At 32.0% G+C, this 27,672-nt stretch overlaps 1 protein-coding gene across 1 annotated transcript; it reads right to left on the bottom strand.

Moving 5' to 3' along the window:
• On the bottom strand, positions 1-27,436 carry LOC129759502 (GTPase-activating Rap/Ran-GAP domain-like protein 3; the record flags this gene model as incomplete). Its single annotated transcript, XM_055756969.1, has 6 exons — positions 27,280-27,436; positions 26,316-26,397; positions 26,007-26,125; positions 12,265-12,496; positions 596-694; positions 1-104 (listed from the first exon to the last, which is right to left on the bottom strand). Coding segments are annotated over exons 3-6 (471 nt in total), but the record flags the coding sequence as incomplete, so codon positions are not given.
• Between the last annotated feature and the right edge of the window lie 236 nt (positions 27,437-27,672).

Genomic DNA, 27,672 nt, shown 5'->3' with positions numbered 1-27,672 from the left:
CTGTTGACGATTGTCGCGACTGAACGGAAGCATCGTAGAAACGTGAAACATTATCTCGTGACCTTCATACACAGTGTAGATCGAATATTTGCCAGTCATGTCACCTGTTTGAAGAAAGTTACATTAATAAAAGGAATTTTTGATTGCAAATCCTTTTCCGGTGAAGAAAACTTGAAAATATAAACGAAAACATACAGATGTGCTTCAAGTATGATGGATTTCACTCAAGCTAAATTTTATTACCCAGAAACATAAAAAACGTAATGGAAAAAGTTACTATCACTTTCGTTTGCTCTCAAACAAAGCAAGTTCATCAAAAGTTAGATCACACTAGACCGGGCGGCCGGCATGACGGTTTGAAAGCTCCCGGTAACTTTTTTCCCGAAATGTTTTCCCATCACCTTTTGACCGTGCAATGGCGTCGAGAAATGGCCGTTCATTATTGTGCTTATTTTTACCGATGCCATACGACGGACACAAACCCGGAGAACCAAATGGGAAAATGATAGAACCCAAACTGAAAAGCAAAAAAAGGAAAAGGGTTCCCCTTGAGGCGCCCTCTCTTCCGTAACAACCTACTTATTTGCGTACTCACCTTTTACGTCCAGCCCTCCTCGATAGCGTTCCCAGTCCTTGAGCCGTATTCGTTCGCCCAAAAGTTCCAGGAACTCGTCAAAGTCAGCACTGCCATACTCTGGAAAAGTTTACGACGAAAAAGGAACGAAGTTAGATGAGGTAAAAAAAGCCTTATAGCAGGGCGGAAAAAACAACACATATAATAGGTAAGCGAGGGAAAATTTTAATATATTGATTAGAATTCCATCGATGCGTTATTTCGTAGCTCAATCACGCGGAAAAGCTTTCTTTATTTTCTATTGATAAAAATTCCGAAAGTGGAAGATGCAGAATCAAGTGATTTGAACGAGTTGAGCTTGTTTGTTCACGCGATGTTCTATTTTGTTACCATTAACGAGATTCTCGAAACAGAGGCATAATTTTGTTATTTTCCGAGTCTCGGATACATATTTATGATAGCAGCACAGAAAAATGCTAACAATGCATACATCAATTATTGGGATTTTGGAGCAGCAGGATGGAGGAATTTTGATTCATAAGCTGATTTATTGTAAGCACAAAATTTTAAGGATTTTTTAAATTCAAGCTTATGCACAATCTTCCACAGTCAAAATATCAAGCGAAATATTCACATGTAAAAGAAAAAAAAATAGAGTAAACATTTAATATTTCAATCTATAAATCAATTGAATTTAATTATTATCAAAACTATCAGATCCTTATATAACTTATTGCCTGCTAACTATTTAATCAATTAAAGATCTCAGTTTAAAAAAGTATAAAAATTCCAAAGTATTTATTTGGGTTTAATAAAAATAAGAAGTTCGCTTTAAAAGATGTCTATGATAAAAAATTGGCTTTCGAATTATTTGTAGATATCACATTTTTTCACATATTTACATAAATGTGCATATAAAAAAAGCAAAAAAATAAACTTAATAAATCCGCTGTTCTTTTCTGAGCTCCTTGTAATAGGGTGATTTGCCAATCGTTGTCCCCTATCCCATTGTTGCACAACATGACTTAAATCGTCAAAATTTTAGCTGTTTTTCAACTTTTCCTCAAAAATAATACTGAATCATGTAATTCGGAATGTTTTCTGATGAAATGAGGCTTTTGTGATATTTTCTGCTGGTAAGTGTGCATCTTACGACAGTTTTAATTTTTCTTGTTTTTTTCGCGCGATTTTTGTGCTAATTGTTAACAAAAACCTTAACATTCCTTCTATGGCAAATAAGGTTTTACGTCAGAACAAAACATTTTTCGTATCAGTTTTCGATACGAAACGTTTGTAGGACAATTTTAGCACCATGATTTTGAAAAAAAATTATGATCCATACTTAACCAGAAAATATGTTGGAACGTGCAACAATTGGTCCGCTCAATCTCTTCCTCTCCCATTGTTGTACATAATTCCGCTGCAAAATTTGTTTGGAAATTTCAAATTTATAAATTCTTATACCTCCAATAACTTTGTTTGGTAGTTTTTACAACAAAAAATAGCAATAAAAGTTTTGAAAGCGATTGATTAAGTCCTGAACTATAACGTGTTTTGAATTAGTAAAGTCTGCTTCATTTAATATTGGAACAAATTCTTTTGCTCATTGTGGCGCTCCTAGTGGACGGATTTGGAAACTTTTTTTACCCACGTGTCGGGAAATTCATTACCTTTCACCATGTATTTATGTCATAACACCAAACGATAGCATTTTGTAAACAACCGCCATGGAAGCCGAACGGAGAGATCAAATTGTGCACAGTTTTTTACGAGTACGAGTACGAGAATTTCTTCGAAACAGAATGAATAATTTTTTTAATTTTTTTTATGAAAGAGTAAAGAAAATGCTACATTTGTATGAAAAACAAATTATGAATTCGTTAATAAATGACTGAACTACACGCAATTGTTTGTGTTCCAATATTAAATGAAGCAGACTTTACATCCGTCGAACTTGGTCAGCACTTGGTCGTACAGCTTCCGAGCACGGATTCTGGCCACATTGTTCTGCTTCAGCGTCCGATTTGGCTGTTTGCTGGCTCGGAATGACCTTATTCCTTCCCGGAGACGAATTCGTCGCACCGTACTGTGAGCGGCCTGGAACTTATTGGCCAAATCGCAGTCTGAAAGATTGGGATTCCTCTAGACGGCCTTGATGACTTTCCCACGCAGTTTCCGGTCGACAGTTCCATTCCGACGCTTCGAATGCGGCTTCCGAGCCGTCGTCAATGTTTCCTTGTACTGCTTGATAACACGCCATACGGTATTTCTGGGCATTTTAAGCTGTTTAGCTAGCTTCGATGCCGACAACAATGGATTTTCAAGAAAACTGTGCACAATTTGATCTCTCCGTTCGGCTTCCATGGTGGTTGTTTACAAAATGCTATCGTTTGGTGTTATGACATAAATACATGGTGAAAGGTAATGAATTTCCCGACACGTGGGTGAAAAAAGTTTCCAAATCCGTCCACTAGGAGCGCCACAATGAGCAAAAGAATTTGTTCCAATATTAAATGAAGCAGACTTTATGGAGGCTTGTACGGAAAAACACAAATTTTCATTCAAAAACCATCAGAGATGTACTGAAAGTTCAAAAACATAATTTTAATAATAATATTTCTTGGTTCTTGCAATACATTGCATGTGAACAAAAACTAAACCTAACTTGTACTTCAGAAATGATAGTCGTTGTCATACAAAAAAATTCAAAAAAGGTAAATATTTTATTGACAGCTAATTTGAAAGCTGGTTAACCAGATGAAAATAAGAATCGCATTATACTGCTTTGCGTAGCCAATAAGTGTGATGATTCAAAACTTTCGCAAAAACATGTCATGAAATTATTGAAAGCTTCAGAAAGCAAAACCTGCAATTTTACTATAGTTTTCAACGGATTACGATTTTTTATTTCGAAATTGTTATAACTTTTTTCATGAAATACTTTGCTTCTTCTCATGCTGGCAAACAATTATTCTTAGGGATGGCAAAATCAATAATTTACAACAAAATTCATTTCTAACTTATTTGAATTTTTTGTATATGCGAAAAGTTCTTCTTGCATACAAATTGTCATACAACATTGAACACGTTCATTGACTACATGCAACTAAAACAACTCGAATTGTCTATTGATATAACATTTTTTTTCTGAATAAGTGGATATTTACGTTTAACTAGAAATTTTAGTAAATTCTGTGCTTTAATTAATTATTTTACGCTCAGAATTTTCACATTTTTTGCACTCAATGTTGATTTTAATAGTTAATTCAATAATTCAAAGACACTTTATATATCCATAAGTCTTTTTTTTCTACCGTCAAATCTTAAAAATGAAGTTTTGAAATTATTAAACTCGTTGAAAACTTATGTTTAAAAAAAAAAAATTTTTTTAATTTTATTTTTATAATTAATTTTAGTTCTTTATATGAAAGTCGGGCAATTTGCATTGTCTGAAAAATGTCAAAGTCAACTCAGCTGTATGAAAAAGATATTTAAATCAATTAACTTTTCGAAAAAAAAAATCTCATACAAAATTGTATAGCATGAGCATAAATCAGTCAAACGATCTGAATCTTTGGGCGTGGTTGTGTCCATTTTCAAGTTTTAAATTGAGATTTATTATTTTAAAAATCTATCGACTTCCAAGTGAGTCCTAAAACATTTGTTTTGTAAAATCGGATCTTCTTCATAGGGGTAAAAGGGGGCAAAACAGATCACGTTCTCTAATTTTTTCACCTGTTAATAGCCACTTTAAAATCAAGCATTAAATACCTTTCAGTTCATTCTATGGGATTTTGAAGACATAAAGATTTATGTTGGTAGGACATATAAAGAAAAAGGCTCAACACTGGGCAAATTAGTTAAATAACACTCCACTCAAATGGCTTCGGGTAAATTAAGAGGTGGATTTGAGTTTCTGAGAAAACTTCACGTGTGATAAATGCTATTCCAGACACTCAAACCGGCGGCTTTGTGTGTTTTTTTTTTTTTGAGGCCGAATTGGAATTGGAAAGTGCATTGGACGGTTTATGTGGAAGACGCCTCCCCCCCTCATAAGGGGCCGTCTAAAAATTAATTGCATTTGAACTAGAAGATCTCATAATAAGCTTCCGTAACAAATATCAGCCTATTCGACCTCTTGGTGACTGATTTTTAAAATGTGCAACCATTGGAAAAAATCGGACAACATTATGCACGACACAAAATTTGCCTGTGCAACTATTGGGCACAGATAAGCTGTTTTAAATGATTTTTTATTTTTTATGTCACCTTTTCCAAACACTTGAACTTTTGGATCTTGTTGACCAATTCTATATGAGTGCATCGACAAAAAAAAATCGAGTGAATTTGGTTAAAATCACTAGAATACAGCATAAACACCAAAATCAAGTGCTTAGCTGTGCAACGATTGGCAAATCACCCTACTGAGCTTTTGGGAGATTGAAAATTTTCTCAATTATAGCGTTGTTTATATTATTATTTCAAATTTAATTAGAAATGCCCTCAAAGTTGAGAATTTTTAACAAAAGAACTCCTTTCTGTTCAAAGTTCATAACTTTGAAGTAAATTCTAACTAATTTCGAAACCATATAAACTACGCTAAAAGTAAGAAATTTCTTAGTCTCCCAAAAGCTCAGAATTATTAAATTTAGAACCTTTAACCCTCCTAACTTTTCTATCCATCTTTAATATTCATAATAAGAAAAAAAAACTACACCTTTGTAATAAAAAATACGATTAAGTTTGGCAATATTTAAAAACTGATTGTAAGACAGCTTCCAACGACTAGCCGGGTCGACCTCAACATAAAAACAAAACTTTTAAGGTAAATTTCATATATTTGTAATCGGCAAAATACTTTATAAGAAAACATTTTCAGTCCCTAAAAAAGGTACAAAGTGGATTGAAACGTTGGATTTATAAAAACAAAAATCGTATTGCTTCAAAAAAGACTCAAGCCAGAATTTCCGGAAGAAGGACGTTTAAAAAATGGAATAGGGAATTTTGAAAGCTTCATTTTTAAGATTTTTTTTTGCTTTTAATAAAAAAAGCTAAAGTTAAGGTTTTTTTTAACAACACGCATTCCCGCATTCCCATTTGAGCATTGAAGAAAATGTATCAAATCTGTTTTTAGAAATTAAAGTAAGAAATTAGGTTTGGGATTAAAATCAGATTTATTTTCTACCCTTTTCAACTTGACTAAAATTTAAGAATCAAGTTAGGAATTTTGAATTTGAAAAGTCTGCAATGCAAATGATGTTAAACAACAAACCAAAAAATGTATATTCAGCTGAATTTTCATGTGAAAATTAAGTACAAGTTCTTTGACCAACAAAACATTTTCATTGTAAATTTAGTTAACAATTAGAATCCTGTGCTCAACTTGTTGAGGTTAAAATCTAGATTTTGAAAGAACGAAATGTTTAAAATAAGTACAAATTTAATTTTATATTCGAGATTTTTTCTTATTTGTGTTGCCAAATTGAATTTGAGGGAGAATAAAAATTTAACTGTTAATCAAGAAAAGAAATTATGAAACTGCGATGTCCTACAAATCAGTTGCTAAATTAAATATTCACATTGATATATGAACCTACAATGCTAAATTTGTAACAGAGCCCTCTATCAAAAATCTCTTTTCCGAATTCTGAATTTCTGGGTTTCAATGTATATCCTACTTTTATTATTCACTCGTAATTCAAGTTATGAATCTTAAAGAAAATTGCGACGGATGAATTTTTTTTTTTTTTTTTTTTGTTTCGATTATAGTCGTTTTACCATCTTTATGGCATTCGCGACTTTATCAACGTTGCAGTTGGCGGACAGTTATTGAAAAACTATCCGGTACAACTGTGTTCGATGTTTACTCTTGGGCTCGAACTCGCGGACATCGGCTCAGGAGACAACAGACTTGCCAACTGAGCTATATCACAAGCCCATCGGATGAATTTGATTCACTATTATGAATTGCATGCTCCAAAATGATTAATTCGAATATGTTAATTGCATATAATTTTAGTTAAAATACAAAACCAAGATTAGAGTCAGGATTTTGTCATAACCGGGCAAATCTCGAAACTTTTATCAAAAAATTTTGCTAAAAATCCCAGTTAGTTTTTAGGCAAATATGGAAATTTTTCAATGGATTGTTTTCAAAATTTATAATTTTAAAGACTCAATTGAAATTTTCGTTTGATTATGTAAATAAAGTGAAAAAATTCGGACAAAATTCTTTTCGATTTTGATATTTGGAATTAAATTTTTATCAAAAATCAAGCTGAAGAATAAAGTGACCTCAAGGATGAATCATCCTCGCTTTCCTGTACTGTATTAGTTTTTCTTAAAGGTTTCAAAATCAACATTGAATTGAGAAAATTTTTATGGGGTTTTCTTTAGCCAGATTAAAAAAAAAAGTTAAAATAAACAGGCACACGATGTTTTGAAAATCGTTCAAAAGCATTTGGAAGGTACTTTTGATGCTTACGTCGACAAAACATTGTCAGTTTTCTGGTAATGGGAATTACCAGAATAATATTCAATTTGAATGCATTTTTCAAGGTTTCGATTAAAATCGAATCATAAACAGGTTTTTAGTAAAATTTTAAAATAATTTTCGAAATTTTTTTTATTAAAATTCATATCGGATTCGGTAAAAAAAGTTTTGAGACCTGAATTGAAAAAAAAAACCAGCAAAGAAAATTAAAATACAGTTTTGAAGCATGATTTTTTTTACTTGTATTCAGAATTCTTCAAGTTTAGAATTCTTAAAGTAAACTAATTTCCTTATTAAAAAAAATTTTGGAGATAGATTTCAGTTTCAAATATCCGTTGACATTTGATTATTATTTTTTAATTTCAAACTTAAAATTTCAGCTTCCATAAGTTTTCAAAAGCAGAAATAAAATACTATTATATCCTATTTTTTATTTAATTTGCATTTTAAAAATGTTACAAATAGCCTATTTCTACCAATTTTTTTTTTCAAAAATAAAATATCTTTTCGAAATTTTGAATTTGATGCTTAGAAAAATGATATTTTCAACTTTATTTGATATCCACATGGTTATGGTTATGGACAGTATCGTCCGTCTATTAACGAAAAAATATTGAATGAACATGAAAGAAGCTAGACATGTACCGAATAATCGGTCGGCCGAATATTCGGCGTCGAATACCGCCCAAAACTGTTATGCCTAATATTCGACTCATCGAATAGTTATGCTAAGTATTTTTATATTTAAAATTTATACAAATATGTACATTAAGGTCTATTTTTTCAAATGATTTCAGAAAATTTATAAAATATCCAAAAATGTCATTGAAAAGCTACACAATTATCAAAAAATTATGGTTTCAGTAAAACCTCTTATGTGAATCCGTATATTTTTCACAGTAGATATCTTCATTCTTTGATTGCCGTTATTCCAGATTTGTTTTATATATCCAGATCCAATAAATCCAATAACAAATTCGAGACAAGACAAATATGACCGAAATACCCAGATTTTTTTTCAAAACTTCCCGAATTTGCTAAACCCATGCAAATTATTTGATAAAACAAATAAAGAAACTCAATTTTTTCTTTTAAAAATTTTTGATTTTGTGTTCAAAAAAGATTTAAAAAAAGTTTCAAAATAAACATATTTTTTTTATATCTTTAGATTCGATTTTTACACTGTACTGATTATATGAAAACTTTAAATTCCCAGTTAAAGGTATTCTTTCACTGTCCTCTTGCATGGTTTTGGATTTTATTCAGAATCGCATTTTTGTTTACAAATTTTTCAAGAAGTCGTCCTGAATTGCCCGACCTTGTGGTAGAAACTTGGTATGCTTAAGCCTAGAGATCATCTTTCTTGTTAACAACTTTCTTGAAGATATGTTGCTCAAATTCGACATTCATCTAGTTCGATATGAAGTAAGCGGTTTGGAATTGCTTAGCAACTTTTTCGACTTGATAAGTCCCAGATTTAACACGAACCCAATCACTTTGGTGTTAAACCCTCTAGAAGCGACAAGTTACCTGATGTTCATTCCGTTATTGGTGACATTTCAAAAAGCGGAGAGACCCCTACTTGGAAAAGATCTTGTACATAATACATCATCTGGTAGAAAATAATCGACGTAAATAAATGAGGTGCATTAAGATGGCAGAAATTTAAAGAAATTGAAATAAACGCTTTTGTATTTGTATTAAAAACTCGACAAAATATTCGTTCTGGGGTTTGGTAACTTGTTTATGCTCAATCAATAAATCAATAAATTAAATTTTTTTTTCTATAATTTTTTTTTAATTTCATAGTGTTTTGTAATAAGAATTTACTTTTGAAAATGCATCCTGAAAACTTCATACTAAAAGGCTTTATTTGTAAAATGAACCTTTAAGTAACATAATTGGGAACAAACTTTCATCTATGGTTAAAATCATTGAATTTGCTCAAGAGGAAGATTAAGCTTATTTGATTTGAGTGCATGGAATAGGTTTTTTATTGAAGTCTTAAATTTCTTGAAAAAAACTGTCAAATTTTCAAAAGTGAAATTAGGGGATTTAAATTTTATGCTTCAAATCAGATCCCTACAATCTCTATGCTAATTAATTATTTAAACTTATTTATAAATTTGGCACTTGAAGAAACTGCAATAGAAATTATGGTACAAAATACACCAAAAAATATAGAACTCCCTAAAGATTTTTTCACGTGGAAATTACGTGTTCCATTATCAGCTAATATTTTTCGTTAACAATGAATTCCATCCTTTTTCCCATCTTTAGAAACTGTATTCTCTGTTTTTTTATTTAAAAATTAAATCTGAAACTAAGTCAAAGATTTTAGTTATCTCTACAGAGGTTTCCTATGTTAAAGAAATAATTAATCAGATATAACCAAATTTTGGAAAAAAAAATTAAACCCGATTTCATAATAAAATTTGACTTGCCATTATTCTATCCTCAAATAAAATGCCTTCTGAGAAATCAGATAGTGTAACCAGTTGTGTAGGTCTTCTAACATAACTAAAAGTTAAAATGTTCATCAAAAAATTTGACACAATCTGGTGCGGAAATACGAAAATAATCTAGGTGGTGTGAAAATTAAAAAAAAATAAAAACGAAACGGATACAGTTTTTAGAGATATACGCAACATGACTGATTAAATACAACAGAAGTTTGGTTAGCTTTCAATTTAGTAATAAAAAAATTAGGTAGCATGGCCATCAGAACGGAGGGGAGGGGGCGGGGGGTATGGAAGGTTCAACCCCCCTTCCCTCCCAATGAGAGTCCAAGAAAAGCAAGCAAGGTATTTTACTCTACACTTAAAATTTAAAATTTGTTATCAAATTCCGATGATTTAATAAGGTTATTCAAGACTAACAATCTAGACTCTAAACTTATGCCAAAACCTTGAAAACCCATCCAAAGTTCAGAGTTCTGCTACAGTTTTTAAAAATTTTCTCACTTGTTTCTAGAAATTCAGTTCTGAATATTTAATTTTGGATGTCATTAAACTAATTTCAAAGTTTCTAAATCCACATTCCAAAACACAAATTTGTTTTTCTATTTTCATATTTCTAACTCCGTATCAGCGCTTAGGATTCTTGATTTTCAGCACGAGTATGAAATTTGAAATGAAAGACTGCTTAAAAATCCTGGTTGATTTTTTTTTTCTTTTCATATCAAACTATATTCATGATTTACTAAAAATTATTCATATTTTCCATATTTTGATAAACATTTTCTTTTCATAGGTTAATTTTTTATTTTTGGTAAAATCCTAAATTTCCGAACATTAAAAAGAAAATTTTATTTTCATATTCAGACTCAGGATCAGATTCATCATTCGAATTTTTTTTTTTTTTCAGATCCACTATTTAGATTTGAAATAAATCAATAAAATAATGAATTCAGATTAAAACCTACAATTTACAACAGAGTTTAAATTAAAGGTTCAGAAATGTAGGCTCTGAAACTTGGCTTTCTAAATTATGATGTAATCGTATTGAAATTCGGAAACGGATTAAAAACTCTTATGCTTAATTCAGATTAAGAGTTTTGATTCAGAATGCAGGTTCAAAATTCAGAATATGATTTAGCTCCTAAATGAGTTTAACAATCAAGATAAAAATATCAAATTGACTATTTCGTTGAGAAATTCAAAAGATCATAAACTTATGAAATTGTTTGCATATTGAATTTCACATTTAAATTTTTTTTATTAAAGTTAGTTTGTTTGCTCTGTTCAGCGAAGAATCATAAATATAAAGTTGAATTTTAATTCATTTTATTTCGTTTTTAAGAAAAAAAATATCTTAATTATATTTAAAAAAAATCTCATGCACAGGATAATTATTATGAAATTGCTTTTTAATGGACAAATATTTTCTGATAAAGAAACATGTGTAGATGATCTTCATCTGAAATATTTGCACAAAATGCTATATTTTATCGGTTATTATTATCAATATTAAAGATTTTTCAAATATCAAATTAAAAAAAAACATAAATTTGGATCAAGTTTGCATAATCCAGAATCGAACCGAAAATTTTTCATCACTTTCATTTATTCCTGAAAATTTGATTTATTATCATTAATATGATCAACTCCTTCGAGTTTGCTCAAAAGTTTGGAAGATAAAGTTTTTTGTTGTTTGAGCATAGATAAAGGTTTTATTTAAATAAATTGGAAACTTTCAAGAAAAAAAAATTATTTAAGATTCAAATCAAATGAGCCTAATCTAACAGAATTCAATATTTTGTTATTTAAAGTTTCATTTTTCAAATTCAGCTAACCATGTTAAAGATTTTAGGCCGTATTTTCTAAAGTTCTGATTTAACCCTCTAGAACCCAATTTTTTTTTATTTTGCTAAAGAACTCACAGAAGCTTAGTTTTATGATAACAAACATCTCCTGTACTACGAATAACTTCACAGATGAGAAGAAAAAATTAAAAAAAAAATATTCTTAAGCTGAGAAACTTGACTTTCAGTACTTTTTCGGTTATAGTTTTTACAAACTGCAACCAATTATTTCTAAATTTTGGAACCTAAAAGCACAGATTTATAGTTAGTTAGATTTATCTATCCATTGTGCATATTTTTCGAATTGTTGTCGTATTTTCCCAACTCCGCCTTTAGACAGGGTTTAAGTTTCATCTCTCCTTCCTAACTTAGGTTTTTTTTTTCAAATAATCAACTCAGCATGGTGGTAACTGTTTGACCTAACGGCCAATTATTTTTAAAATCGAAAAACACATTGACCAAGGATTTCTGAGCCTATCAAATTGATCATTTTTGGAAAAAAATTGGTCATTTGCCAGATTTCTTATTTTTCATCTTCTCTTAGATGTTACTTTTGACAACCGCTCGTCAAATATTTTCTGTAACAAAGATTGATAAATTTACATATTTTCATAAAAAATCATAGACTACAATCAATCACTATAACCCCCCCATGAATCAGTTCTTCCTTCTGCCCTGTTAGGTAGTATGACGGAAAACGAGAGACAGCAAGTTGATTTTTCCCCCAAAATCAAGGTTTCACTTTCGATATCATATTTTTCCAATTTGAATGACCAAATGATCATTTTTGTTTTCATAATCACTAATCCAACAATTTTTACTGCATCATTAGTCTTTTCCTCATTAACCACCATAATATTGAAACTCGCAAATCCCTCCCCCATTAATACTCACCATTACTCAGCATTTCGTCGTCCATCGTCTGGCCGATTTTCATGTAGACGACCCCGAACTTGAAGTTTACCGAACCTTCCTGCTCCTCCAGCAGCAGCAGATCCTTCTGGATGTCCGCGGAAAAGACTTCCTTGGGCGATTTGCTTCCGTCCATCATGGCAAAGTTCGACAGAATCTGTTTCACCGTCATCTTCTGCTGCGGATTGTACGGGAGGGCCAATTTTTGGGCGCCCTGTTTTTGGGAATCGAGGCAACCAAAAATCCGTCGAAGGAGGAAGAAAAAAAAACGAGAATAACATCAAAACTGGCTTATTAGATGGTTTACGTAAACGAAAATCGGCGCCCATAGCAAAAACGGCCCCGGATTAATTACGAAGCTTAATTTTTAATGAACGGCCGCTGCGCTGGATGGCCGTTTGGGGATTTCGGATTGATGATGAACTAGCATGGTTGCGTGAAGCTGTGATAAATATTAATCGGATATGAGAAATCTGTGCAACAAAAACGATTGGGATTGGATATTTTTTTCTCCTATCGCATTCTAGAAGAATTAATACGTTTTGCAATTCTTTGCAGTATATTTCCAATTTTTGCTGCCCAGTTGAAAAGCATGGATTATTTATTAAAGCTCTTGACATCTGTGTTGTATGCTCGGATATTATTTCCTTGCATTCGTGATAATTTTTTTATTGAAAATTTATAAGGCAATAATTCCTAGACGTTTGAAAAAATGATAATCGAAAATAGAATGATTAAAAGCAAAATCAAAATTAATTATATTTTAGTCTGCTGTTGCATACAAGAATCTTCCGACGGAGGTGCATAATTCACCACAAATAAGCAAACCGAATGTATTGATCCCATGTTGTTTTAGGACACATTCCGGAAGGATGTGAAATGTCTCCGGTAGAAAAATACCGATTAACGCCCTAGCAGCACACATGACAGTTCAACAGCGCATACATTTCATCGAAATTCAATCATCTGCTTTTAAAATTGTTTGCCCACAGAAGAATGTTTTTGCCGAGCGGGGAGCAAAAATTTATCACTTCAAAAGACCCCTGGAGATACTTCGTGGAATAAATTCATAGCAAGCTCGCCTTCCTCTTATGAACGCCCCATTATCATGATTGAGTTTCACAGATTGTTTTATTTTTTGGTGAAATGTATTTGAAGAATTCCAGTATTTGCACGACGAAAATCAACTAGTGATTTAATTTTTGGATGAGAAAATTTGGAACAGATAATCAATTAATATTTTGCAACCAGTTGAAAAAGATGATTTTTTCAGCTCTAGTCATAAATTTATCCAACAAGAATTATCCTGAGTGTTGAAAAAAAAAATCGAATTTAGCAACGAGAGGCATACATAATTTTTTGCAATACTGCATCCTTCAGAACTGAGGTTTTCAACCAGAAGAAACGAACTTTATTCCCCTCCAAATCCAAACAGTAGCACTTTTCGTCACTGTTTTGAAAACTTTGTAGAAAAGAACTATTTTCCATCATTATATTTTTCGGTAGGGAAAATAATACCAAATTTCGTAACGAAAAACAAAAATTTTAGAGCGGAGTTTTAAAATTGAGTTTTTTGTCTGAAATCATTTTTTTCTATTTTAACGATATGAAGTGGGAACACATTCAATTCTCTAAGAAAATAAGTTTGTGTTTTAGGTTTTGATAAGGTTGCTTTACAGTTAAAAATGTTTAAGAATGTTTGATATGCTCCGAATTTAAACTATTATATCATGCTATTACTTTTAATCAATAAAAATATTTTATCTGGGAAAAATAAAACTTGATAACTCTCACGAATAGTAACCCTTCAAAATTTAACGCGATCGGAAAACGAGAAGAAATCACGTAACTAGTTTTAGTATTGCCAAAAGTTTGAAATATTTTTCACGAGAAAGCATGAAAAACTTTCTATTTTATGAACTTTTTTTAACGAGTGCTCATTTCTTCTGAATCTAGTTTTTTTTAAGTCAATCTTCTAAAATTTCAAATGTGAACTTTTGGTAGATTTAAAATCACATTAACTCTGAAGTGCGAAGCATTTCTTTAACATTTTTTTCTTGCTATAGCTTCTAATTTTCAAAGTTTAAATTTTTATTTTCATTTTTTTTTGTAATTTGACTTTGGCATTTCAACAAATCGCGAACTCAAAAAATAAAAGAATTCTAGAAAAAAAACTGTAGTATATACAGATGGAAATATGTTGAAAGTTATACCAGTGTGAGCTAGGCTTCTGCCATACTCAAATGACATTACAGTAGTTAATCGATTTTATCACTAGTCGCTTTGATCAATACAGTAGTTTTTCAATTTTATTTCTGTTAGATTTTTTTCAATAGCCGCCAAATGAACACTCGATTTTATCACAGGTATTGTTTCGATTTTATCATTGTTTTTTTTAGAAATCATTCAAAGATCATTTCCAAGACCTCAATGTTCATTCAAAAGCGTAGAGCGTCTTTGTTCATAATTTTTTTTTAATGTTTTATGTAATGGTAAATAAGTATTTAATAATATGAAAATGTCATTGAACTGCTTACTTTAGCTGTGTAGTATTTAAAATCGTCATTTGGATTTTTAAAACAACTGTAAAAATCGACATAAGTATTCCAACGCCACGTTAATATTAGTGTTGATATTGGTTCGGTTAGTTAACCGTTCTAAAAAACAAACTTTGTTTGTTATGCGAGTCATAGAAAGATATGAGTGAGTTTAAGCGTTTTTAAAAAGGGATAAATGTTATCTGTTTTCTTAAATTTGTTTATTTCAGACGGTGCCATGTGCAATCCCGATTCGACAGCCTTGAATTTTGTCTGAATTGATTATTTTTATTTGATCAAGATGCAATTTTTCTAGCATTGCCTCAAAATATGTAAAATGGACTCAGATGAATTTTTTTAACATATTAAAAGAAAAGGATCATAAAATCAAATTTCAAGAAACACACTTTAAAAGTCTAAGTAGGGCAAACTGAAAAAAAAAAATAAAAAAAAGGTATCTTTTCAGTGTGTCAAAATTTAAATATTCAACTATGAAATTAACGGAAAATAATTCTGTCATACAATTATCTTTGAATTCCTTTTTAAAATCAGCATAAGAGATAACGACTGTGAGGAATGGAAAATTAAACATAAATAATTAATTTTAATTAGATAAACACTATCGAATTGAGATTTGACATCCTTTTACATCAAGAAAAATCATCCCATTGATAAAAATTAAAAAAAAATCATTTAAGGATAATCATTTAATCATTTAAGATAATAAAAATACATTTTGTCACTTCAATTTTAAATTTCACCAAATTCACAGTTTCGTTATTTTCACAGTGAAGTGTTATAAGATTGAAAACTACTGTAATCGCCAAAAATCGTTAAACATCTTCCTGCATCTTACAGTTCAATCAGAAAACAGTTTCTAAAATCTTTCAAATGCTCTTAAAAGTTTTTTAATATTTCATATAGTTTTCGAGTAAATCCAGAAAAACGAAGTGGCAAATGTGCCATTTTGACACCGATGTGACTAATATCCGTTAATCCATGGAGGAGATACGGAAAACTCTAGCAGTTCTAATAATTTTGTAGTGATTTTCATAAAATTTAGGACATATACCTATCTAGACATGATGATATTTTAAAAGATAAGTAGAGAAGATACCCCTCCCATCTTAGGAAATGGGGGGGAAAGGGGTGGGTGTCAATAGAAATAATTGTGAAAGTTTTAAAGCGATAATTTTTAATTTTATCAAATTTGATACGCAAATTCATACAAGTTTATATACTTTCAGAAACAAGGTTTTTTTCATTTTTTTAAATGAATGTTAAGCTAAAAGAGAAAATCGCTTTTATTGGCGAAAACACAAAATGGTTTCTATGTCACTTCGTCCTAACACGGCAGATTAGACACGATATCAAATTTTCGTGTGCACAGGTAATTGATTTTTAGCGATTTTTGTTTCAATTATGATGTTTGAATCTTGTTGAACAATTCTGTACGGGCTCAGCCGAATCAAGTTGAAACGACTTAAATTCAGCATAAATATCAAAATCATCTGCTAAGCTGTACAATTATTGGCAAATCACCCTGAAAAATATTTGTTAAAAATCTAATAGAAGCTATACTGCATTCCCAAACTATTTGAATCAATCACAAATAACAAAATCTACCAACAAGTGAAAAATCTTTAATAATTTTCCAGAAAATCAAATTTAGCAGAAGTATTTGAGTGTGGAGTTGTTTGATGATGGAATAAGAGAAACAAATTTATAAAAATCAATACATTTGTTTGATATTATTTTCTTAATGTATTTTTTTAATGGAAAATATAAAATATCATGTAAGCATGGGTTAAAATTATTCGTTCGTGCACAATGATCTCATATAGAAAACATTGAGAGTTTGAATTTAAAATGAAATATTTTGCATGTATAAGCAAAAATTTGTTTATTAAATAAAAGCAAAATTTTAATAAGTTAAGATTCTTCAAAATGCATTCTACCGCCGAACATCTCCCAAAAATCTTTGTTGAAAAGTGCATGACTCTTCACGTTGGCATATTTTGTTCGCACTTTTGCAGCCTGTTTTTTGTTGGTTTAGGTACGATCGCAGCTGGTAGAAATTCATACAAATTTTTTAGTTGGTGTAGTTACTTTATTCTTATCGATGAAATATTTCATTTCTCATTTATTGTTGCCAACATCTTTTCAAACTCTCCGGAATCTTCAAAGATACCTACCTCTTCGCTCGAATATGCCTGAATAAGTTCCAACACACTGCATGGCCATTTAAATGCAATCGCAAAAATTGTTTAATTTCTTTGAATCGGAAGTTTACACAAGCCTACATCCTACTATAGTTAGAACGATTACATTAGATACTTCGGCGTATAATCGTTAAAACAAAATTTGCGTTTTTACGCAGTGACTAATTTGTATTTAAGGAGTTCCAAGTAGGGCTTGTTCGGGTGCGGACGCGTTTTTCTGTCTGCTCGTTGCTCTGTAGTTTTAATTTTTTTCTAATTACCTATTTTCCTAATGGAAAGTGGAATGTGGAAGAAATATAAAGTTTGTTTTATCGTGTCAATCAGAACTGATGTGTGGAGTGAAGTTCAAAATGTTCGAGTGATTTGTGGCAGGAAAAGTTGGACCTGCAACAACTTAAATGCTTCAATACGGAGAACGGCAGTCGACAAGGACGGCAAAGACAGGAAATCCCGGTGAGAGCTTTCCGATTTTTTTGCAATACTTTGGATACCTTTACTCTACTATGGCTTTAGCTGCTGTACTGTACTGAAATCCGGTTAATACGAAAGGTTTCCTCATCCGAAAGATTTCGGAAGTTTTTTTTTTCTTATGCTTATTTTCAGCAGCTAGTAAAATCGGTTGCTTTGATCAATAAAATATTTGATGCAAATCAGTTTTTTTTCACTCATCATTATTTCTCATGACATTTTAAAAATATTTCCTCATAAAAACAAATTATTTATTTATTACTGTCATCCACTTGAGCAGACTGCATGCGCGTTTTTTTTTGTCACTTTATAGGCACCTGGGCTGGGATTGTAAGTAAATCATTAAGTTACTGAAAGACACGCATATAAAAATTTGAAATACGCAATTTTGAAACACATTGCTGCAAAACATATTTAAAAAATTCTGAGGCATTGCATTGGCTTGATTGGAATTGTGCAGGTGCAGTGAATTATAAAGTTGTTTATGATTTCATTAGTTCGCTATTTCAATCGCAGGAAACAGGTAATCTTGGTGTTCAAATGCGTGTGTATTCCATTTTGATGCTGAAATCTTTTAGAATGGAATAATTCTAAAGATTTCGGTGCTGTATTAATAATTTATCTGCTCTTACAAATCTTTTCAAAAGCGAGCAATAGCGCTATAACCATGGTCGTTGACCTGAGATGAAGGTACAAGAACCCAGAACTAAACAGTGTATAATGGTTGAAGAAATTTCTTTAATTTTTGTATTGTTAATTTTTGGTCTCTATGTAAAACCTCATTTCTATCCCTTGAAGGAAGAATTGCAAGGCCCAACACCAAGGAGCATAGAAATATCTGTGCATCTATGCTCCCAATGAATAAATATTAAATGAACATGGGAACGTAAGGTACTGATGTCCACGTTTCTTCCTCCCCTGGTTCCAGTCGTCTCTGCGTCCAATACTGCACAGTGGGCCCGGCCTTGATAAGATGAATAGTAAATGTATTTTTACTATTCACCGGGATGCTGACAAGATCTGGCAGTGTACGTATCGTCGTATCATAAGCATAAGCATAAGCAAAGTGACTAATGTGTGTTTAAAACTTGTGTAGGCAAAGTAAGGAGTTGTAATCCGAAAAGCTATATTTCTGATACATTTTAGAACAGATTGTACAGATTATATCTCGTTAAAAATCCTGTAGTAATGAAAGTTAAGCTAAAAGAGGAAATCGCTTTTATTGGTGAAAACACAAAATGGTTTATTAGTCATTTCGTCATAGCACAGCAGATATTCATTCAATGTTGTGAATTAGAGTGTCCATTTCCCGGACATTTTTGTAACCCAGGATACGAAAAATCTGAGCATCCTTTTCCTGGGAATTTCCGGGTTCCCGGATAAAATAAAAAAAAATGATATTTTAACGCAATGTGCGTTTATGGTTTTTTTAATCGTTCACCCCACCCCCCCCCCCCCTCCCCCCCTTCAGTATTCTTATAAATTGAATTTATTTTTAAACTATTTAAATATTCATACTATTGATTATGATTCCTTTTTTACATATACTCTTAAGAGGATTCTTTAAGAGATTAAGGTATTTCCATCGAAATATTTTTTACCAATAATGGCTTAGTTACATGCTCGTTATTCGAAAAAGGTGCAGTAAGTTCATCAGCGTACTTCGAAAATCTTGTATTTTTTGGATTTGTATGAGTATGGATTTGGAAGTGTATGAGTATCACCCTACAAAACTGTCAGCTTCTTGCTGCCAAAAAAATTGACAGAACTGAGAAAGTTTTTTCCAATAACGAAAGAAATAAGCTGGATATACTTTAAGAATTAAAGTTTAAGTTATGCATTTAATCTCGTAAATTCTCCGGTAATTGCTCATTTGTTACAAATAGTGTATTTTTTGGCCGATAAGTATGACGGAATCGGAAAAACTAAACGATGATTATTGCAAAACGAACCATTCAAATTCTACCCATTGTGTTTTTGGCTTTCTTACAGAAAGGCATAGGGAACGGTCAGTTGGGGATATCATTAATTAAGGGTCCAAGACCCCACTTTATAGGTACCAATCGACTCAGCTCGACGAGTTACGATGATGTCCGTTTATTTGTATGTTCCATAAAAACGTTCTTAACACATTAACTCCTATTCTAGGTTTCACGATTTTGATGAATTTAGTATCAAAAAATTGCATTTTTTTTCCTGTAGGTCCTATCTCAAAACCAAAAAAAAACAAAATTGTTTAAAAATTTTCTATTCCATAGAACATATCTTGCTTACGTTGGCTCCAAAAAAGGTAGCCATTTGCTCAGCAGCAGTAACCAGCAATCGCTAAATTAATTACAGAGGCGATCGAAAATTTGTCAAAAAGTTCATCAATCAGCCGAGAATCGACCCCACGACATCCATCATGAGAGTTCAGAGAGCTAACCCTTTGACCACTAGTGAGCGTCGAGAATTGTGCTTCTCAAACTTGACCAGTTTGAAATATGTTGATGGTAAAACTCAGTTGCACCTTTCTGGTGCCTTGGCCGGTTTGCGGTTTGTCGGTCCCTCCGATATTCTCTGGCTCTTTTTTGATTTCTCCTTTTTCATCGCTTTTCGATACAGCAAATGGCGACTTTGGGCATAGCAACAACAACCGCAGCTTTACCTTCAGAGAGCCGGGCGTAGACAAAACAGCGCAGCCGCACAGAAAAAAAGAACCAACATACCAAGACAGAATTATGCTTGAGAAGAAGTTTCAAATCAGGGATAAGGTTCTGAATCCAGATTCATAAATCAGTTTCAGAAATCAGATTTGATATAATTTTTATCACTAAAATTTGAAATTTGAAGTGTTTTTTCTTAATGTAATGATTTAGAGAGTCCCAGCCGAGCGTCGACAGAACAGCGCGCTTAGACAGAATTAAGATAAACACAATGTTTCAAATCAGAATTCAGATTCAGAATCATACTTCAGTTTCAGAATTCAGATCTGACATATTTTTTTCCACCCAACTTTGCCGAGGTTATTTTCATAACTATATGGGCAGGGGTTGTTTCTAATATCCATCCAAGGTTTATGTGTACTGGACAAAGCTTGCTGATGGTAGAAAATTTGAAATTTTCGCCGTTTCGAATAAGTTTCTTTTTCTGTTCGAAGAACGCGGCACGATGATCTTCGATGTAATAATGAGCCTACCTTCAGGAGTTAAAAATGAGTCACGAATGTATTATCAATAATACGCTGTGTGTGAATTATGGAATTCATCATTGAACTTTTATTTATGAAATCAATTCTACCGCTGTGCATATTACTGTTTGGACTAAGGATTCGAAACTTATGGATCGCGATCCATTATCGATCGATATCGATTTTGAAAAAAATACATATTTAGGAATCTTGTAAAGTCAGAGTTCTGTTCAGACTTGACATTTTGAGTTAACATAAAAATTCAAAGAAAAGATTCCGTTTCAGATGAATGAAGGTAAATTGTAAATATGAATTCTGAATATTATTTTTTAATTAAAAAAATATAATTCTTAATTCACATTCTGGATTCACATTCTGAATTCAAATCGAAGTCCATATGAAAGTAAAAATTCAGATTAGATAGGACAGATTTGATTCGGTTTGGCTAGACTTAGTTTAGGTTTTTTATTTCTGTTTGGTATTTAAATTAGAATTTAAAAATAAGATTAAGAATTCAGATTCAGATTGGAAAGTTATATTAAGCCTCTAAAACTCAACCCCACCTGTAGATGCTTCTGAAAAATTTGCATAAAAAATTGGGCCGAAAAAAAACAACACCAGATTGACATATGTCTAAAAAGTTTTCTTTTACAAAAATTTTTATATCCAGTTATTTACATAACAATTACAACAAAAATTATATAAAAAATTTAGCTATGAAGCAAAAATATGTTTTAAAAATTAAGGAAAAAAATGGTTTGATTATATAAATACTACAACTGGAAAAACTGAAAATTATGTTCTTCAGGCCCCATGGTTCAGCAAGTTTTGATAAAAATTGTTCAAAATTTGTCCTTACTGATACAATTTTTCGATGACAACAGTTGTTGTTATTCATGAAAAAAAAATTTAAATGGAATTCCGATTCAGGACTTTTAATGAACTTATAACTGCATGATTTTATTCCAATCTAAATACTTGAGTAAAATTTATAATCAGATTTATAATCTAAATCTTTGAATCTGAAGTTCTCAATTCACATTTATAAAATTCCAATTTCACAATCAAGCTATTAAGATTCAGAATTTGATTCCATAATCAGAATTTCAGATTTTTTCATGAATTTAACAGCAAGCTGTCACTTATTCCTAAAAGGATTTTAAATCACGGGGTCAAAATTTAGTATCAGAAATCAATCATTATTAGATTCGGAATCCTGATTAAAATCAAACATAATAACCTACTGTCAATGGGAATTCTTCTGAAATTCAAATGCAGCAAGCATTTTCATGTGAGTTAAATTTCTTTAAAAAACATCTTTTTTCAGTAAAATAAAACTTCATATGACAAATTTTGACTAAATAAACTTCACAAAACATCGATCGGTTTGTCGCACTGAAACGTGCTGAAACTACACCACATCCTTATGTTCGAAAAACGTATCATGTGGACAAAAAACATGACAGTAACATTTTCGACGCAATGAAGCTCAACTTGTCCTAATTGACTAGAAAACGCTTCATGTAAACAACGTACGTGAAAACCAATTTTTCTGCATTTGATTTCTTACGAAAGAAAATAAGAATAAACCTATCTTACAAATAACACTGAACACACCTATCAACAGGGAACTCATCCTCCACCCACTTCTGTGAACGTACCCCTCACGAAAACTTATCAAAACAAAACCGAGAGACGTCATAGTGAACAAAAATTCAAGTGCGATCTGATGGTTGTTTGCTGCGACGGAGTTTCCTGCGACGGAGTTTCCTTGCGACGGACACCCCCGGATCTGGCCGTTTAATCACCGGAACGATGGACCAGGCTGATGTGGCGGTTTTTTTTCCCAGGAAAGTAGAAAGTATGTATTAGTAATAATGTTTTTTATTGATGGAACTTTCCGGGGGGTTTCGGGGTGATTTTCTTCTCGTTTTAGTTTCATCGATGGATAACCATACTCAATCGGAGCAATAATAAAAACAAAGAGGATCGGAAATATGTATTTTGGTAGACGACCTATTTTGAAGATTTTACATGCTCGTACCCCTACGGTCCATGGTTGTGAGGTCCAATAAATCCAGAAAAGAAATTTTGTTTAACTGGACAGGAACAAAAATGATTTCCAATCTGAGAACCGTGAGTATTATGAACTTACTGTATATGCAGTAGGTAATTACATTATTTACAGTGGGTGGTTATTCTCACCCGTTTTCAAATCACCTTTTCGTTGAATTTGAACATTTTTGTTGCCTCTACAATTCGACTTATCTGTTGTAGGGGCATTGATGAAAATGATTCCCAATTTATAAATTTCTATTAGCTTCAATTCGGTTAATTTTCATTATCATATTATTTCCGTCCCTCGACGGAGATGACATAACTATAATTACCAAGAGTTGCCCTTTAATTTTATGAAAATTTATTTTTTCTTTTTGGAATCTATTAAAAGATATTTTGGATCACAAAATTCGAATTCGAATTTCATGTTCACCATTTACCATTCATTCAGCTTTCTTAGTTCTTAACCAATTGCTTAAGCCATGATCGAATTCAAAATAAACTGATTTATTTAGTTCAATATTTTTTAGCTTAGTTTAGTTCAATATTAAAGCTTAAATTTTCAGATGATAAGGATCGAGCACTGCATTTAAACATTAACTTATGACAGACTCAGAATCAAGATTCGATATTCCGAATCAGATTAAAATACAAAATTTAGAATCAAGTATAAGATTGAAATTCTTAATTCACATTAAAGGAATTCAGAATTCATAATCATTGAACTCAGATTCATAATTCAAATTCAGGACTAGAATTTAAATTCGAATTCATATTCAGAATTTCTGATTTTTTTTTATTCAACGGCATGCTATCATTGATTTCTAATAGTATTAAAATTTCAAAGTCACAATCCAATATCAGAATTCAATTATTGAATTCAAAGAACGTCAATACAAATTCAGATTCTGAATAACCTTTTTATTTGCGAAATTCTGGTTCAAATTCAGACTTAAGATATTACATCCAGATCCACTTTAGTTAATTCATTCATTAAGAATTTGAAATTTTGTTGTCAATACATAATGGCATTACAATTTAGGTTGTAAATTTTTCTTCAAACATTAGATTTAGATTCCGATTTAGAAGTCATATTTAAAACTCTGATTCCGTTTTATAAATCTTATTTAGAATAGTGATCAGGTTCAGAGTTTAAATTCAGATCCAGAATTAATATTGTAAATTTTAACTCAGAATTCGAATTCTAAATTTAAATTCGAATTAAAATCTCAGATTCAGATTAAAAAATCGGAATAAAATGTTTAAAAAAAAGTTCAGGCTCAGAGTGCAGATTTGTACTCTGAACTCATAAGAAAAACTTCGATGGAAAAGTTTCATTCTTATTTCAGATTTCAAATTCAAATGCTTATGGAAATTAAAATCAGTTTAGAAGTCAGGTTCATAATTCTTATTAAGAACTATAAATTGAACTCAGAATAGATATCAGGTTCCATGTTTTGAACTCAGAATTCAGATTCAAATTGCAATCTCAGATTCAGATCCATCAATCGGATTGAGAAAAGAATCAGAAAGTGTAAATTCAGACTCAGAACTCAGATCGATTTAAAAGTTTTGTTCATAATTTTGTTTCAAAATTCAAATGCAGAATGCAGATTTAGTACTGAAATTCTCATTTAGAAATTGAGTTTACAATTGACATCAGTTAAAGATTCGGATTCTGAACTAATATTGAAAAATTAAATTCAAAATTTTCACTCAAGACTTGAATTCTAAATGCAGATTCTGATTCAGAACTCAGATTACGAATTCAGGTTTATATTTCAGTTTTAGATTCAGTCGTCGATAAAAAGGGGTTGCACAGGAAACTGCTTCGACTTTGGAGTTGTTTTTTTAATCCGTATTTTTTTTCCTTTTCTGTTAGTTGAGCATAATTCATGATAGAGCTTCAACCATAATCATGTTAACACAAGTTTGCATAAAATATCCAAAAAAGGTAGTCATTTGCTCAGCAGCAGTAGCCAGCAATCGCTAAATTTATTACGGAGGCGATCGAAAATTTGACAAAAAGTTCAACAAACAGCAGAGAATTGATCCCACGTCAACTAGCATGAGAATCTAGGAGGCTAACCCCTAGACTACTAGTGTGCGTCGATAAATGTGGCTCTCAAACTTGAACAGTTTGAAATATTTTGATAGTAGATGAACTCCTTGAATATCAGTTCGCTTATCCTCCAAAAATCGTTCTGGCCCTCTTTTTTTATATTGAGTTTAGTAATTTTTGTTTCGATTTACTTTAATCATAATCTTTTTTCATAGAATAATCATATATTATTCAGAAATAAGGTATCCATCATTGTGTAGTATGTTTCCTTACATAATTTACACTCTGTAAGAAAGCCTCCAATCCACTGTTAAGTGTATTAAATCGGGTTTTTTTATTTGAATTCATTGTTAGTTTTCAACTTTTAATACCATGTTTTCGGACAAACAAAATCATGTTTAGGAAAATGAAATTAAAAATTTGATCCTTATATCAAAGTAGATCAAATATTTCTTTGCTGAATAGGACCCATTTTTCCAATAAAAGTCGTGAAAATATCTGGAAAGGAAACTGACGATAAGTTTTCGATGCATGGTGATTGATAATATTAGCTTTTTCATGGATCTGTTTCAGATAATCTTCAAAACAAACCGAAAAAATTTAATTTACAAACTGGTACTGAAATTTTACTTACTCCCGATCGGGATTTCCGGGAATGGACACTCTATTGTGAATGGCGAAATTTATTATAGATCACTATCCCAAAGCAAAAAGATCGGTCATGGATCATGTCATAATAGAAAAATTCCGATAATGTTGAGCAGTGTCGAGTCAATCACTAACGATACAATCGATTGCGATCGTATGTCTCTCGAACATCAAACCATTCTCGAGATGTATCCAATTCTTAGCTTTATAAACTTTAAAAATTTAAATGAGGATGAGATAACATTTTTGCGTATGTGATGTGCTGAGATATTTTTTACTTTTAAGAAAATTAACAGTTTGTCAATCTTCGTATTCTTTCTTCAGTCGCTGACATATGGCTTATTGAACGCATTGATTTCTTGTTCGTTCATTTCATGAATCATTTGAAAATCTCAGAGGAGCATTTGTTACCAGCACAGGTTCAACTAGGCTATTCAACACACAACCGGGTATTCATACCATCGTTCGACCCTGGAAATGGCTCCTTTAATAGAGCAGCGAAACCGTTTAATTTCCATCCAAAAGTGGCCACACCACGCACCATCCCAACGCACACGTACCTGTTTCCGGAACAGCATCACCCGGTACAGCGGCATACATTTGCTACCGGAGTCCTGGGACACGATGGATAAAAAATAGGCATTTTTCTCCGCGTCGATGCCGACATAGTTTTGGTGAACTGGAAAGGGGTTAAGCAGCAACACGTTTTCCGAATTTGTTAACGACACGAGCGGCCAGGCGTGGGCAAATGTTATGAAAACGAAAGCGAAAGAAAATTGTAATTAAAGCCGTTGAACCACCACAGAATTAATCAACATCAACATGTTTCCACACGTCGCTGCTCGTGGCAGTACTCTCTTAATACTTACGTTTTCCTAGGAAGTATTTGAAATACCATCGTGTTTGATGTTCAGGATTTTCCAGGATCGGGGTACTAGGGGAGCCAAACACCTGGGAAATGGAAATTGATCAAATACGTTAGCAACTTTTATGTACAATCGATTGTTCACGTAAAAATAAATTCGAAAAGAAAACCTCAATATTATTTCATTGAAACAGTCCTTTCCAAAGCTCAGATTCTTTAAAGCTTAAAGCGCTTGAATGTTCCACCTTTAACATTCTTGCGTTTGAAAATGTTTAGCCAGGATTGTTTAGGCAAATGTTATCAAGAGCTCTAACCACAAACCGTAAAATACAACTGTCAAGAACAGTTAATTTCAACCTGTTGATAATTTTAGATCACCGGTAAACGGTACAATCTTTCCACCCGCATAAGCGAAAGTTAATTATGTTTGCCGTCTGGTAACGAGAAGGCACATTGGAAGCTACCAGGTGGAAAACCTTACCTTTCTCTCCTTACAGGTGGCAAGTTTAATGTTGTTACAACGGGGAAACTAAATTATGCGCGGTACCAGCTCTGTCACTGGCTAATTATTTATACATTAGGTACTTTGAGGTGAGAACCAGAAGTGCGAAAATGTAAAACTTCCTTCAGACGATGCTTCAGAGCCGGGCGACGACAGGTGTTCCGTAAACGGAAAGTTTCCGGAGCAAAACGAGCGGAAATGGGACTTTGTTCAGAGCCATGAATAATGAACAGAACTATTTGACTAATTGGTAACGGAAGTCAAGATTTTTCTAATGTGTTGAACAAGTTTTAACCACCAAATAACAGTCCTCAAAGGTTTGAATAAAGATGACACGGTTGAAATCCCTTTTTTGCCTCATTAAATCTCTTCTGACTTGTGTGTTATTTCCCCAGAAAGTTTAAAGTCACTGCATAAGAGAATTTTTGTGACTAGACGTGTAATTACAAATAGCTTTCCTACGTACCTCGTCTTTCTCCGCCAACGATTCGCCGTTTTCCAATCGAAACCGCCTGCAGTTTGGGTCCAGCCCATCGATTTCTGTTTGTGGCAGCTGTAATTGGAACAACAGAGAGAAAAAAACGAGAAACCATTAATAAGTGTTCATTGGATATGTGTAATTGTTCACAGATCAAAAAAGGATAAAAAAACATAAAACAAAGTATTTTTTGATAGGACTTTAGTTTTTAATCGCAAATGGCTTCAGTATCATAAAATTCCCATAAATGTTGATGTAAGCTTAGATGATATTATGAGGATTTGTAATTTTCAAAATTTGGTTTCATAAAGCACCATTTTGCTTTTTCGGAATGCAAACTTTCTTTTTAGAAGTTAACAAAGAGGATGTTTTATTGATTTA

Source organism: Uranotaenia lowii, unplaced genomic scaffold (assembly GCF_029784155.1).
Source record: "Uranotaenia lowii strain MFRU-FL unplaced genomic scaffold, ASM2978415v1 HiC_scaffold_169, whole genome shotgun sequence".
NCBI classification, from domain to species: domain Eukaryota; kingdom Metazoa; phylum Arthropoda; class Insecta; order Diptera; family Culicidae; genus Uranotaenia; species Uranotaenia lowii.
Note: the sequence above shows the minus strand (reverse complement) of the source record. Positions and strands in the feature narration are given on the sequence as shown.